Here is a 15,628-nt window from a genome sequence, read left to right as displayed (position 1 = left end):
CCCTACACGCTGCAGAACTCCTAAGTGCTGTTAAGTAACAAGCAGAGCTTTTAAGAACATGGTTTTCAACTTCTCAGGAGGAACCACATGCCTTTCTGGATCACCTAGCCCTGTCCTCCAAGATTTTCTTTCATTTGTTGTGCATTTGAGACTATGTTGTATTTCCTAAAGTGAAATAATGTCATAAAAAAGAATGAGTTTGAATTTTATTAAGTCCAAATTGTGTTGACTTCTCTACAAATTCTGGTAGTTTCACTTCAGCTTCTGACCGTTTGTTTCCAAAAGCAATGACCACAACAGGGAGATCGCAGGATGGTTGGTATCTATGCACCAAGAGAAAAAGGATTTGCAGGACAAATGAAATATATTTGTTGCTAATTAGATACCTCAGTGAGAGAGCATGACACATATTGTTAGATAGACTCCAACAATTTGTCCCTAACATTCAACTTGACTTATAAATTGAACTAGTTCTGGCTTTTAAAGAGATGAGTCTTGAAAAAGTGTCTGGAAAAACAAGTCTTCCCTGTTTCAATTAGGAATGTGCCAAGTGACTGGCAGGTACTTGATATATAATTTAAATTCAAAAGAGGAAGAAACAGTTCTAGATAAAAATCTCCCGGGATATCTAGGGGGAATATATGCACCTATATTTAGCTTATCCCTGGTTTCAACCCCTAAATGCACACACAGCAGCACACACTTAACTTTTTAAAAGAACAGGCCTTGATCCTTTAACAAGCTCCGCAGAGCTCACTAATAAAGTTACATCACGTATGTACTCCCCAGTTCCTCCTTTGAAACACCTTGTTCAGAGAGATAAATCATGGAGCCACAGATGTTCAGGAGTCATCAGAGAAGGAAATTGATGGCAGGTGGTCATGGATGGTAGATCTTCTACAGGAATCCTGACCCTGGGGCTTTGCCATGAAGAAGGGAGGAACCAGAGAGATTACTCAATGGCTGAGGGTGACATGGTCAAAGTGTCTTGCTAGAAATGTGCTCTTCAAGCACAGAGGAGGCAGCTAGGGTCAGACCTGTGAATTAGAACTGGGATATAACTTGACTAGGACCTGAGCTAAAACTGTTAAATGGGCAACTCCACATGGTAGAGTTGGCCATTCAGAAGGAATTTGTAGAACGTAGGAGGGCTGGGGAAGGACAACAGATTGCTGTAGCAGAGGGAGAGGAAAGGGAAAACAAGCAATGGGGAGAGACATCAAATCACAGTTTGTATACTGACTCTTGAAAATCTTTGCAAGAACGTGTATGGAGAGAGATGTTAAGATGGAGAAGGGAGAATGGAGAAACAAAACAGACGTGAGGTTTGGATTCAGGGTGGAGAGTTCAAATATGCTGTTTGACTAGGGAGAAGGCAGAATGAAAGGAGGGAGACATCGTTCATTAGCCTGATCAGAGCATTTTGTATGGCTCTTCACATTTTGCTCTCTACAAGTGTAAAAACTGAATGAGAAAAAAGTGAATGGATCTGAGCCAGCATGGAGATGTGGGGGGACAGATCTGTCACTGGGTCAGAGGGAAGAAGAGCTGAGCTAACAACTGCATCAGCAAAGGTCGGGGTAGATAGAGCCAGGAGGTGATTCTCAGCTCATGGGGACTTTTCATCTAACACACTGGCCTTCATAAAAACTACCAATGCTCTTCTTTTGACATCTACAGGACCCAAGGAGACACCACACCATGGAAGTCACTACCAGGAGATACTTCCTGAGTTTTGCTGTTTTCCTGATGCACTGTGTGGTCCACAAGGCAAGCTGTGAGAAGGGCAACACTTCCCCTCTGCACTTCACCCACTTCTTCTACAATGCCACCATCTATGAGAATTCAGCCCCCAAGACCTACGTAGAGAGCTATGTCAAAATGGGTATTTACAAAACAGACCCTGAATGGGACATCAGATACAGAATAGCCTCTGGAGACAGCACTGGTCTCTTTAAAACAGAAGAGCACGTGATTGGGGATTTCTGCTTCTTGAGAATAAGAACCAGGAGCAGCAACACAGCACTTTTAAACCGGGAGGTCAAAGACACTTATATGTTAATAATCAAGGCCACAGAGAGCACCTTTGCTTATGAAGCCTGGGCCAAAGTCTTGATCCACATTCTGGACAGAAATGACTTGAAACCTCTCTTTTCACCGCCCTCGTACAAAGTGTCCATTAGAGAAGATACTCCTCTGAAAACGGTGGTCAGCACACTCAGTGCCACTGATGCTGATGCTGGCCAGAATGCTGAGTTCTACTATGCCCTCAACACCAAGTCTGACCTATTCACCGTCCACCCCACCACAGGAGCAGTTATGACCATGGGTAGGCTGAACAGCACCCATCGAGGCAGACACCACCTGCAGGTTTTGGCTGTGGACAGAATGAGAAAGATCACAGAGGGGAATGGCTTTGGGAACTTGGCTAGTCTCATGATCCAAGTGGAACCATCTGCCAGGAAACCCCCCTCTATCTCCTTGGTGAAGGTGACACCACCTGACTCAGCAGAAGACTTTGTCTATGCAACTCTGTCTGTAGAAAGTGGTGACTCAGAAGCAGGGATAGATTCAGTTGATTTTGTGGATGGAGATCCAGGAAGACATTTCAAAGCCATCAAATCCTACTTTGGGAGCACCGAGTTCATGATTGTGTCAACCAAAGAGATCAACTGGCTACTTTACCCATTTGGTTTCAACCTCAGCCTGCAAGCCAAGGACAAGAGCAAACCACCACTGTTCTCTCCTGTTAGAGTTATCCATATACCTCCCTCCAAGTATGTCTCTGCCAGGTTTGAGAAAGAAGTGTACCGGGTCCAGCTCAGTGAATTTTCCCCAACTGGAAGCCAAGTTGTTATGGTGAAGATCACACCAGTCTTCCCCAACCTTAGATATATTTTAAGACCTAATCCTGACAGCACAAGCTTTAAAATCAATCCTCACACTGGACTGATAACCACAGTCAGGCCGATGGACTTCCATGAGCAGTCTCATTTTGAACTTGAAGTTACAACTGTTAACAGTCATGCATCCACAACTGTTGAAATTGACATCACTGACTGCAACAATCATGCTCCAAGTTTTAGTCAGTCTTCATACCGTGGGGCCTTTGATGAAAATGTTCCTCCTGGTACCAGTGTCTTAACAGTAAGGGCTACAGATGAAGATGAAGGAGACAATGGCTTTGTTACTTACACCATAGCCAATCAGAAATCGGTTCCCTTTGTCATTGACCCCTATTCTGGCATCATTTCCACCTCCAAGTCAATGGACTATGAGTTGATGCAGAGATGGTATCATCTGCGAGTGTGGGCATCAGATTGGGGCTCACCCTTCCGCCATGAAACAGAGGTGTATGTCTCCCTCATGCTGGGCAATGTCAATGACAATGCTCCAGTGTTTGAGAAGGCAAGCTGCAGTGGCACCATCCCACGGGACTTTCCTATTGGGAGCCCTGTGGCCACAGTCTCTGCGATTGACAGTGATGAGCTGCAGCATATCAAATACGAAATCAAGTCTGGCAATGAGTTACAGCATTTTGAACTGAATCCCATCTCTGGAGTAATATCCCTTAGAATATCTCTGCGAGATCTTCCTTCTGAACAGCCACTTTTCTACTCTTTAAAAATCACTGCAACAGATGGAGAGAACTACGCTTTGCCAACATCTGTAAATATCACTGTGGTCAACCAAGGTCTCCCTGTCAAAATGCAGTGTGAGGAAACAGGAGTCTTGAAACAGCTGACAGAAACTATCATACACTCCATTGAGTCTCAATCTCAAGGACATGGGCAGGATGATGAAACCTCTCTGAACTTGCACCTTATAAACCATAATGCTCCAAAGTTTGAGGAGAGCTTTCCACGATCTATTGATATCATAGAGACTGTTCCTATCAACTCAACCATTGCTGACCTTTCAGCTACTGATCCTGATACTGGTTTTAATGGTAAATTGATCTATGTAATCTCAGATGGAAATGATGACAGTTGCTTTACCATTGACCTGGAACTGGGTCTCCTTCAAATCCTTTCTCCTCTAGATCATGAACGAACCAGCTTCTACATTCTTAACATTACTGTGTACGACCTTGGCACACCACAAAAATCATCTTGGAAACTTTTGGCTGTGAATGTGTTGGATACCAATGATAACACTCCTAAATTCCCACAAGGTGCCTACTGGGTGGCCATACCAGAACACGTAGCAACAGGGACAACAATAGCTCAACTGAAAGCAGAAGATGCTGATACAGATGACAATGGGAGAGTAAAATATTCTCTCCTAACCCCCACTGATAAGTTTGCCATTAACAGTGTCACTGGAGAAGTGACAGTTATAGGTGCCCTGGATAGAGAATTGTGGCCTTGCTATGTGCTGAAAATAGAAGCTAGGGACCAGCCCAAGACAGGCTACGAGCTGTTCTCAGTTACAGATCTCACCGTGACCCTGGAGGATGTGAATGACAACACCCCGCAGTGCCTCCCAGCCCTCAACAGTGTGAAGGTCCCAGAGGACCTGCCTGTGGGAACCATTCTCCTGTTTCTGGAGGCTTTTGACCCAGACGCTGGTTCTGGGGGTGAGGTGAGGTACAGCCTCGTTAATGATGAGGAGATGATGTTTCATGTGGATAAGCTGACCGGGGCACTCCGGTTGGAGAAGGAGCTGGACTATGAGAAGAACAACTCTTACAATCTAACTGTGCAGGTCAGTGACAGTGGAAAGCCCTTCTCTCGCTCTTCCCTCTGCCACCTGGAAGCGAACATCATTGATGTCAACGAGAACTTGCACCCACCACGCTTTGCCTCCTTTGTCTTCAAAGGCTGGGTGCAGGAGAACAGCCCTGAGGGCACATCAGTGATGATGGTCACAGCAAAAGATATTGATAAGGGGAAAGATGGAGAAGTTCAATATTTCCTCCGAGAGGGCACTGGCCTGTCCGTCTTCAGCATTGAAAAGGACACAGGTAATGATAGCTTCGTTTAATGGTGTACCTTAAAGATTTAAACTACATACTGTGTTTGGCCTGACTTTTTGACCCGATAGAACAAAGTTCTATGCATTCAAATCTTTCTTGCTTGGGCAGGGGTATACAATGTGCATCCCTGTATATGGGGAGAAGCAAGCAGAGTTTGTTTCCTTAAAATAATGGAAGATCAGTGTCTGTCCTCCCCCAAAATACCAAGGTCTTCCCTTGTGTACCAAATGACCCTCAGCACAAGAAAGCCCTGTCTCTTCCACACGATCTCACAGCCATACAAGACTGGTGCCAGAGTTTATATCTGCAACAAAGACCAGGAAACAACAGAGAAACAGACTGGTCTGGCATTAAGGACAAAGTGGTCTGAGTTCCCTTAATCTTTCTTAAATCACAAGCACTTTCTGTTGTTCTTCTAGGCACCATCCGGACCATAGGACCACTCGACCGAGAAGGAACGTCTCACTACTGGCTGACAGTGCTAGCGCTTGACCTGGGAACAATTCCTCTGAGTTCTGCAACTGAAATTTATATTGAAGTCACCGATACCAATGACAACCCACCTCAGATGTCTAGACCTGTCTTCTATGCATCTGTGATGGAGAATTCCCCACCAAACACATCTGTCCTTCAGCTTGATGCCTTAGATCCAGACTCTAGCTCAGAGGGAAAACTGACTTTTCACATCCTAACTGGAAATCCTCAAGGACTCTTCACCATTAACCTCATTACAGGTAAGACTAACCCAACTCAGCATCTGTTTTTGAGGTTTTCAAGTGCCCAGAGGATGTTACATATTCAATATGAACATCCCACACAGCTGCCTTTGTCACACCTTCCTTCAGCAACAAAAGTCCCAGTCTCCAAATACACTGTCTGGGGAGGCTAAGGATTGAAACCCTCAACCTGACAACTGCTGTTTGCATCCAAATGGCTCTTAGAATTACACAAACGTTCTCCTTTCAAAGCCGTAAACAGAACCAAGCAGTCACTTTTAATATTCCCCCTTATAAACAACTGCCCTATTGCAGAGCCTGAGCCAGGAAACACCCTTCTGGAGGTGACTATCTGTTCCCGAGACAGACCAAGCCAGGATTAATAAAAATGAATCCCACTGCATTTAAAAGCTCCACCCGTTCTCCAGCACTATTAAAGTAGTAAGTGTAGTAAGCCTCTTGTGCCATCTTCCTAGACTGTATCTTTCATCTGAGGATTAATTAGCAGATCTTTCAGAGCCATCAAAAACCCGCTGATGTTTTGTGTAAACAGCTTCCTCAAACTATCCTAGCAGAGCTGACATTGGGCCAGTCTGGCAAGGAAAGCTCTGCCAAGCCCTTCACGCCATCAGCTCCTTGGAGAAGGAAGGGAGGGCACAGAGCCTCAGTATGGGAGAGGATTAATTGCATGACTTTGATCTCCTGTGGGTGATAAAAGCAGTGCACCTACTGCAGCAGGATAGAAGCCTGCTCTCAGATGAGAAAGGAGCTGGATGTATTGAAAAAGGCCAGTGCATTCTCAGTTATGTCACCTGTGATGTGGTGACTCTCTGGCAGTCCTCTACAGCTGGCTAGGAGGGGGATGTTTAGGAAGAAACCATTACTCTGAAACACTGGCATCCTTCAGGTTGCAAGAGATTCATAGGCACCACCAGATACACGTGGAGATGTCACCTAACTGTGACCACTGCTACCCCCAGCTGTAGTGATCTACACTATCAGAAGCTTTTTAGCCAGGTCAGGGCATTGCTTTGCATACAACATTCCCACATAGGCCAAACAACTATGCACAGCTCAGCCCCATGGACAGCTTGCACAAATGCAGGGTCCCATGGAGAGGTGCCTTCAGAGGCCCTATTTTAGAAGACCGCTGCCTTTTCAGTGGGATGTGGACTATGTGGACACCAGCTAGCTGCCCTCATCTGCTGAGCTCCAGCTGCACGCGTGCACCCTGCAGGAAATTCAGCCTCCTCTATGCTGCAGGCAGCAGGCAAAACTTTCACCCCAGCATGGGTGCAGCCCTACAAAGCCACACTCTGAGGCTGCCCTGTTTTACTGTAAAATAAACAGCACTGGCAAAATCTGAATGTTTGCTAATGAGACACCTCACCTCTAAGCCAACCCTTTCATTCCCATTTTAGACAAAAAACAGCTCTCTCATGAGTCATATTCTATCCATCTCTCTCTACAGTCAGGCAATTTGCATGTGAAGAGTGATAAGTTTGTCAGTCCCGTGAGCTGATCTTATCACTTGGACAGTTGCTGGAGGTCTCTTTAAACCCTCTGTTTGGAGGTTGTTTAAGGACCTGCTTCCAAGCCTGATGAGGAGTCAGTTATCCATTGTTTTACTTGCATGTCACCCAAAAGAACAAATAATTACCTGCAAACACTGGCATAAACTAAGCAGTTTATATCCTCATGCTTACAGTACCTAAAGAGAAGTCATCTGCTACTACTGCCAGAAAGAATATCACAGCTTATCTAAATTTCAGGGCTGTAGGCAGCTTATTGGAAGCTCTGTGATATTTTCATTCTGCAGACAAGGGCATGCTAGTTTCTTCCTTAAGTAGAACAAAAATATAACCTTTGGTGCCAGCCTGGTAGTGCAGCATTGGAAGATGAACTGCTGGTCTTTCAGTTCCCAGTCTTCCACATCAGTGCAGGGTTGTACTCAAAACAAGGTTATCCCAGTGCAGTGTAAATTAAATGGCTTGCATTTGAACAGAAGAGGGAAAACACTGCAAGTATCTGAGCACCACAGTGCTACTAGGTCACTGATCCTTTTCTGCATTTTTAGCTGGGATATGACCTTTGTTTATTAAATGCAATAAATGCGTCTCTTCTTTCACTATCTAGAGTGAATGATAACAAAAAGACTCAGAAATATTTCAGTTCTTGAAATGACAGAGATCTATATGATCCAGATTGCCAATACTCCTCCCACAGTCAATCCCAAACCCTATGACAGCAAAAGATTGTGAGTAGGCACTGCTGCTTAACTGCGATGAAGCTGAATCTCTGTCACATTATTTAGTGACAAAACTTGAGGTTTCAAGAGGAAACCACAGAGACTGATGCTCTTGGTCACACAATGTGAGCAAAGAACAGGATAATCTGCATGTGTCGGAAGTTCCTCCAGCACCCGGATGAGAAGGGAGGCTCCTACATGCAGAGAAGACTATGATCAAGACCTTTCCTCTTCTTCTACCCCACACTGTGATCAAAGGACAAATAAGTCACACTAGCACTGAAATAAGCCAGAGCACAGGAGGGCCAGAGGTCAGTCTGAGTCTTTCCTAGGCAGGGCACTCCTAGCAAAGGGAGAGGAGGAGGAAGCTTGTTCTCATCCTGTGCGCTAATAGGAATTAAGGTCCTGATTTACTGTTACAACAGGCACGTCTACACCCAGAATAACCCCGCAGAATAGTCCTGGATAATTATTCAGGGCACAGTGCCACACTACTGCAAGTAACCTATTTCTGGTTCTGGAGCTGGCTTGTTCTGTGTTTGAACCAGTATCTCACAACACAGGGGTGGATTGGCCAGTGGAGACATAACCAGCAAGGCTCCTTGACTTCTCCTCCTGATGCCTTGCGGGGAGACAAAAATGGCTGTGATAACTGTCCTTCAGTAGGACTTGGCTCCTCCGGCATCCCTGAACTACCACAGAACGGCTCTAAGCTCTTCCAGTTCTCAGTTCCCTAAAGAGGGTGGAGAAAAAGAGGGAAAATAAATGAAAGGATAATAAGAAGAGGGAATAAAACTGTGCAGTGAGATGAAAGCCTTCTGCCATCGGCGATGGAATCTCTCCAGCCCTGCCTGGCAGCTGGTGCAGAGCAGTGTTTGTGGGAGACAGAGAGATAGGTAGATACGTGGAGAGGTGGGTAGATAGCAGGGTTTAGGGTATTCTTTCACTTGAAAGATTTTCAGCTTCTTTCGCAAAGGGCTTGCAGCCCCTGATGTGAATGGGGATTCCAATGGAGACAGGACCGATAGGAATTGTGAGGCTGTGGCAGGAAGAGTCAGGATGAAGCCATTCATCCCACTGAAAGGCTGCTTGGAGAATCCTTTTACCCTGGACTATTCATCTCTAGCTCTTATCTCGTGCTTGTTCTTCAGGTGCTTCTCTGCTGTGTCAGTGTCCTTGGGCTTCCCCAGGATGCCTGTGGTTCCCTGCATTTCTCTGCATGGAAGGACATCCAGGCACAGCCTGCTTTTTAAGTCTGAGGAGTGGTTTCACTGCCGCTCCCCAACCACAGGCTCCAGCTGAGCATGGAGTACTGCAAAGCAGGGTCAGAACAAGAGGGGAAGTAGTAGAAGAAAAGAGAAGGTGAAATGAAGCAACAGTGAGACAACCTCTTTCCTTCTCAGGCTTTTGTGAAAGCCCCAATGCCTACAAACCTGATTCTGGCTATTTTAACTATCTTAGATTTTCCTCCCTATAGCGAGGGCAGGGGGCCAGCAACCTCCACCCCAGCCCTGCTCTTGCCAGCAGAAGTTATTATTATTTTTTTGTTCCCTGACAACAATGCACTGTTAATTTTGCTGCTCCTGTTCCAACATGACCAGCTTTCCTCTCTCCCCTTTCTAGGCAGCAAGCGGGAGGATTGCAGACAATCCTTTCCCATTGCTGTGTGTAGATAGGCTGCCAGAGCAGAGTCTGTGCCTGCCTGTATGCAAGCAACAGAAGGTTTCTGGACCTTCAGGTGAATGCAGAGCTTGGCTAATTGGCCGAGTACAATTAGGACCTTTGATGGTTTTGTTCAGTCTCTATAGGATTCAGCAGAAACCTCCAGGGCCATATACAAGAACACAAATAAAGGACAACCACTTGATCACAAGTCCCATGGGATAGGCTGGCTGGTGTTTCCCAGTGAGGCACGGGCTATACTGATAACTCACACACATGTACATGCACACACAAAACACACTAGTAAAAAACTAAACATGCTCTTCCCAGGTCCTTGTAAGGGGCAGCAGAAAGAACCAAAGAACTGTTTCCCTAGGCCATGAAAGCTGACGGCAGTTCCCCTTTAATAACAGTTTCCCATTCTAGCCCTCTGGCTTCACAAGGGTGTATTTCCAAGCAGCAACAAATAGAAATGTGCGTTAATTCCAGCTGGCTTCTCTGGAGCACTACGTCCGATCCCCGTCTCCCCGTCTCGGGGTGCTCGGCTGCCGTGTGAATACTGCTGGCAGTTTGTGCATCTTGGCAGCCACGCAGCACCAAGGCTCCGTATGGGAATTACAGTGATTAACCGTTAACCACAAGAGCTTTCTGATCTCTAGGCAGAGCAGTAACTGGCTCTGGAGAGGGGAATTGGGTGCCGTGATTAGACACATGGGAAGGGACAGATGGATTTTGCCAGGGATCAGGAGGAGAAGCCAACCCTTTGACTTGTGGCTCAGCAGATATGAAGTTAAACCCAGAAATGACATCTGGTAAGGCTCCCAAGTGGGATATGGGATCTGTGATAGGGAGTAGAGGCAACTCATACTCCCCAGGAGACCTGAGCATCTCCAGTGGTACAGACATCGAAGACAGTCATTAAGGTCCAATTCACCTCCCTTCACCACAGTCCTTCTTCTCCGGCTCTAGAAAGCTCAGCTACAATCCTGTTTTCTTTCATTTTTTATCATTAGGTCATGAAAGAATTTCAGGGTGTGGCCAGGCAAATCTAAATAATCGCTTTAGAGTGGTTTAAGTTACTTTCCATCAGCTGGCACACAGAAACCAAGTGCAAACAAGGTATTAGTCTGTTGCAACTGAATTTTGCAATCCAATAGACCAGAAATATCCCCTGTGTGCACACAGGTATTGGGTGGCTCTGGTGAGAATACCTAGTTATGTGTCGTATGGGCTTGGTAGACCAAAATTATGACCCCCCTGAAGGTAGCTGGAGTTTTAGGCTTTGCTCCCCCGTCCTAGCCAAACTATCAGCAATGTGGGCAGGAACATCAGAGACCCCAGTGAACCACTGCTGCAATCCTTTCTTTGAGAGCATTTCCATGAATATCAAGATGTTTGGTGCTATGGGAACCCTACAGCCTCCCATGAGCCCAGAAGAGGTTTAAAAGCTCCCCAGCCAGTGTGCTCTCAGGCCATGGCCAAGTCCTCTTCACCTGCTGAGATGTCGGAAGATGAGGGAGAAGAAAAAAAAACCCATAACATACATGCAAAAAGAACCTTTCAAATTATCTTGTCAAAACACATTAAGGACTGTTGATTTATGATTGTAAAGGCATCAAATGTTTAGTGCAGCAACCAGTGCCAAATATGAATAATCCCAGAGAACAAGTGGAAACAGTTAACAATAGTCTTGTTCCAAGCAGCTGCTCCTTGCTCCCTCTTTCAGCTGCCCAGTGTTTCCTCCAGCCATTTGAAATTTTCCCCTGCCTATCATGCTCAGACAGCAATATTCTGAAGTATGATACAACTGAAAACAATACTATTAATTAAAACTTTCTGATTTTGGACCAGAAAGGAGAGTTGAGATGGGTTCATGCAACTCTGATTTACAAGTCTTTCAGGATGCACAAGTGCATGTGCTCACACCACTGCCAACGCACACGTGTCTTCCATGCAAAGCACTTCCCAGAGCTGCATGAGCCTGTATCACTGCTGGTGGTGGTCAGTAAAATTCACTCTGCCTCTTGTTTGTGTGAGGAAGCAGGACTTCCCTGTGTGGGGAATAAACACCATGATAACGGTGACCATTGGGAGCAGGAGATGCAGAGAACAGACAGAAACACTCACAGGTGCCAGACTTGATGACTGTCAGAAAATCATGCATTACATATATGATTTCCATCATCTGTAAAGCAGTTGTGGAAATGGTCTAGAGCTGCTTTTCCCCAAAGGGGAAGAGTCAAGGCACTAGATAATGACTATTATCAAACCAGACATGGAAACACTAGCCTCAGCTCCATCCTTTCCACACTTCCATTTACTCAGCTTAGACACTGACAGGCCAAAAAGAGGCAATTACAGTGATTTTGTGTAAACTCTAGTTGATTATAGCCACAATTCCTCCCTCCCGCATCCAACCTATTCCCTGTGGTTAAACTAATGTATATTTTTCAGAAATCCCTCAAAATCTTGCAGCTGTTAGAGGATCCATCCTGTCTCTCAGCAAGTCTCAAATAATATACCAACAGTATTATTGACTGTGTGCCTTATTTTTAGCCTGAATGCATTTGTTCAAGCATTAGAATAGAGGGTATTTCCCTAGACAGAAAACAAGCTTTTGTCAAAACACTGTAAACTACAAAGAGCAAGGTTCAGCACAGGGAAAATAGGAGTCGAGACTTGTTAACAGGCCAAAGTTGTGCCAGCGCTTGCAGAATGTTTCTTTCTTAAAGGCATAAGAAAAGGTTTGTTTTCACAGTCCTGCAGCCTTTCTCACCAAACGCCTTGACAAGCCTCAACTGAGGTAGGCATCTTGTAGGTGTCTCCTGTCCTCTGTGGTGTCTGTAATCAAAGGAGGACCTCCAAATGGGGATTCACGCTGGAAGTGGACAACCTGCCTTCTGGGAGTATCTGTTATTCTCCTGTGATCACAAAGGGAACCTGAAACAGGGCAGGCGGGCAGGCTGATGTGGGGCATGCAGGGATTTGATCAGCCCTGGCTTTCCTCGGACGCTGACTCTTGGAGCTCAAAGGGTTTCTTTGTTGGCAGGTCTGATTTCTACAACTTCACGGCAGCTGGATCGAGAATACAAGGCTGAACATATCCTAGAGGTGGGTAATGATGATTGTAATTAGCTTTATTTACCTGCAAGTGTATTAAGTCCTCAAAGAGCTTTCCTTGCAAGTTGGAGCACAGAGAAAGAATCTCATCCCATCAGCTCCCAACTGCTGGGAAACTTAATTAAATGGTGTGTGTTGCCTTAAGAGACAGCTGCAGCAGTACTGCGGGGTTTTTATTTCCTTACTGAGGACTGGAGCAAAAGGCCTGTTCTGGAAGCTGTGGGAATGCAGGAAGAGGATTGGAATTGTCCTCTAGCAGGATGGATAATAAGTTACGGGGGAAAGAGCAAGCCAGCGAAATCCACCCTCATTTATCTCATTGCATCAGACATTGCTGTGTAGCTTTGTGTTACCAGCTTCCATCTTTCACTGCTTCAAGCTATGCAGGTTTACTTTAGAGGGACCTTGAGGTGTTTCAGGCTATCAGGGTGATTGAGGATAATACATTTCTCCCTGCAATGCAACAGGCACAGCGAAGTGAGGATGGGTGATAACTTGCCAAGCCATTGCAGTAAACACGGTTTCAGTTATGTGAGCCCTAGTGACCAATCTGACCCCCTGCCCGGAGCAACTGCAAGCAGACCCCTGCATTCACATGTATGTGTATGCACAAGCCTTGCACACTGCCAGCTGCAGCCACCAGATTTTACCCTGTAGAGAGAAGCAATGGCTCTGAAAATGCTGAGGTACAAATGCAGATCCACACAAACCCCTTAGTTTAGTCATTGCCCCTCAGGATGAAGGCTGGCTGCTTGCGTCCTAGGTAAAGACAAAGAGCTCTGTCACCTAATTCCTTTCCTTGCTGGCAGGTGGCTGTTTCTGACAATGGAGAGCCTGCCCTGAAGTCCACCAGCAGAGTTGTGATACAAGTCCTGGATGCCAATGACAGTCCTCCCAGTTTTCCCCACAAACTCTTCATGGTGCAGCTCCCCGAGAGAGAAGCCTCAGAGACACCACTGCCAGTGTACAGGCTGATTGCTTCGGACCGTGACCAGGGCCAGAACAGCCAGATCACCTACACCATCGAGGAGGAGGAGGAAGGGATATTCACCATCAACCCCACAACTGGCATGGTGTTCTCCAGGAAAGCTTTTCCTGCCTCTGAATACAACATACTCACGGTAAGAGGAGAGGGAAACTCATAGAGACACTGGGAAGAGATGGGTAGAGAGGGAAGGAGAGGAAAGGCTGCAGGAGCAGAAAAGATGAACGAAGGAAAGGGGTGAGGAAAATGTAGCAGTGGGAGGAGAGTTTGAATGAGACAGACTTGGGTTACAGGGAGAGAAACTGGGAGGAGATGATGGGAAATACGGAAGGTAAAAGGATATTTAGAATGGAAGATAAATTTAGAATTAACTGTCCAACCCACTTTCAGAGATTAACACAGCGATCCACAATCCCATATGGATGTTGACCCAGACCTGAACTGTCTTTGGGTTTCAGTGGTGCCTCCATTTGGCAGTCTGATCAGGCCATAGGGCTTGGATACAGGTTTAAAGCTCTCCCACACCCTGTGGGTCCTCACAACAAGGCTTGTGATCCAGGTCTTTGCTATGGATTGAGCTTGGCAGCTTTGCTTGATGGTCAAGAGGAATTTGGGTTGCTTGGCTCTACCTCAGAAGCAGCCAGAGCATGGGCCACTGGGTCAAGATGTGTTTTGTGGAATTTTGGACACACTCAGACCTGAAACTCCTGGTGGGTGGGAGAAGCAGCTTCCTATGGGGTTCCTATGGGCCAAATCCTGACTGCATGTGCATTTCCCGGCAGGTCAAGGCAACAGACGGCGGCAGCCCACCACTATCCTCCCATGTGCGGCTTCACATCAGCTGGGTTGCCCGTCCCGGCCCTTCCTCAGAGCCACTAGCTTTCGATGAACCCCATTTTAACTTTGCCGTGATGGAAACAGATCCTGTAAACCATATGGTGGGAGTGATCAGCATTGAAATGGGCCCCAGCCAAGTGTGGTTTAATATAACAGGTGAGACACACAAATGAAACCAGGGCAGTGGTGTCTGGGAGGTTTTGCCCCAGCTCCCTTTGGGTTTCAGCACTCACGTGCCTGTGCTAAGGGAGTTGTTTGCTTTAGGTACAGGTGAGCTACAGGGAAAGCTTTCTCACAGACACCAAAAGGCTTCAACAGCCACAGACAAAGATGCTCGTGCCAAGTGCAATTATCTAACACATTTTTTAATGACATAGTGGGACTTGCCAGTGTTTGAGGTGTTCTCTAGTGTCGCGTGAAAGGCAGGGCATGCCAGTCCCAGCTCCTCCTGGGAATCAAGTGACACTATTGCTTGTGGTAAAACAGCCTGCAAGGATCTGGGTGTCTGGCTTTTGCAGACGTGCGCCACCCCATAGTCTCAACAGGGAGCTGAGAGCGAAGGATTCCTCGAAGAAGTGGTCTGACCTAACTGGTGGTGGTCTCCCTTCCACTTCACAGCATCTCGAGGGATGACTGAGACATGAAACATGAAGCAGCTCTCTAGGGCCTCCTGTAAGACACAGGGTGCTAGAACAGAGGGGACGTGGGCTGTCACCCCAGGGGACTCATCAGGCAGCGTATGTGCAGAACTGGTCCTACAAACAAGGGCCAATTGTGCTCAGGTAATGTGGTGTTTTGAAGTGGTGCCCCAATCTGCCTTGCAGAGCCTTTCCCTGACACTGCCTGCAGGGCTTGCCCTGTCAGACAAAGCTGTAATCGGGTGACTGAACAGTTCTTCCTGTTACTGAGCTGGGGAAGGGATAATGGTGTATAAATACAATTAAGCAACAAGAGATACAACGCTACAAGGAGCAGACAATATCAGTGCAAGGCTTATCTGGCATTAGTAGTGTCTGCTTGGGTTTGCAGAACTAACGGTATATTCCTTTGAACGTCATCCCATTGAGTGCTTCCTTGTGTGC

The 15,628-nt window shown here is 46.3% G+C and overlaps 1 protein-coding gene across 1 annotated transcript in view; it reads left to right on the top strand.

The window, feature by feature from the left end:
- Window positions 1-15,628, top strand: part of FAT2 (FAT atypical cadherin 2) — a 57,031-nt gene that overhangs the window by 10,212 nt on the left and 31,191 nt on the right. The window contains exons 2-6 of the mRNA XM_010022002.1: window positions 1,681-4,966; window positions 5,398-5,712; window positions 12,654-12,715; window positions 13,534-13,845; window positions 14,492-14,702. Of these exons, the coding sequence (XP_010020304.1) occupies window positions 1,702-4,966; window positions 5,398-5,712; window positions 12,654-12,715; window positions 13,534-13,845; window positions 14,492-14,702 (4,165 nt within the window). The 5' untranslated portion in view covers window positions 1,681-1,701. The remainder of the gene's footprint in view (window positions 1-1,680; window positions 4,967-5,397; window positions 5,713-12,653; window positions 12,716-13,533; window positions 13,846-14,491; window positions 14,703-15,628) is intronic.

This window comes from Nestor notabilis, unplaced genomic scaffold (assembly GCF_000696875.1).
Source record: "Nestor notabilis isolate BGI_N333 unplaced genomic scaffold, ASM69687v1 scaffold22539, whole genome shotgun sequence".
Lineage (NCBI taxonomy): Eukaryota > Metazoa > Chordata > Aves > Psittaciformes > Psittacidae > Nestor > Nestor notabilis.
Note: the sequence above shows the minus strand (reverse complement) of the source record. Positions and strands in the feature narration are given on the sequence as shown.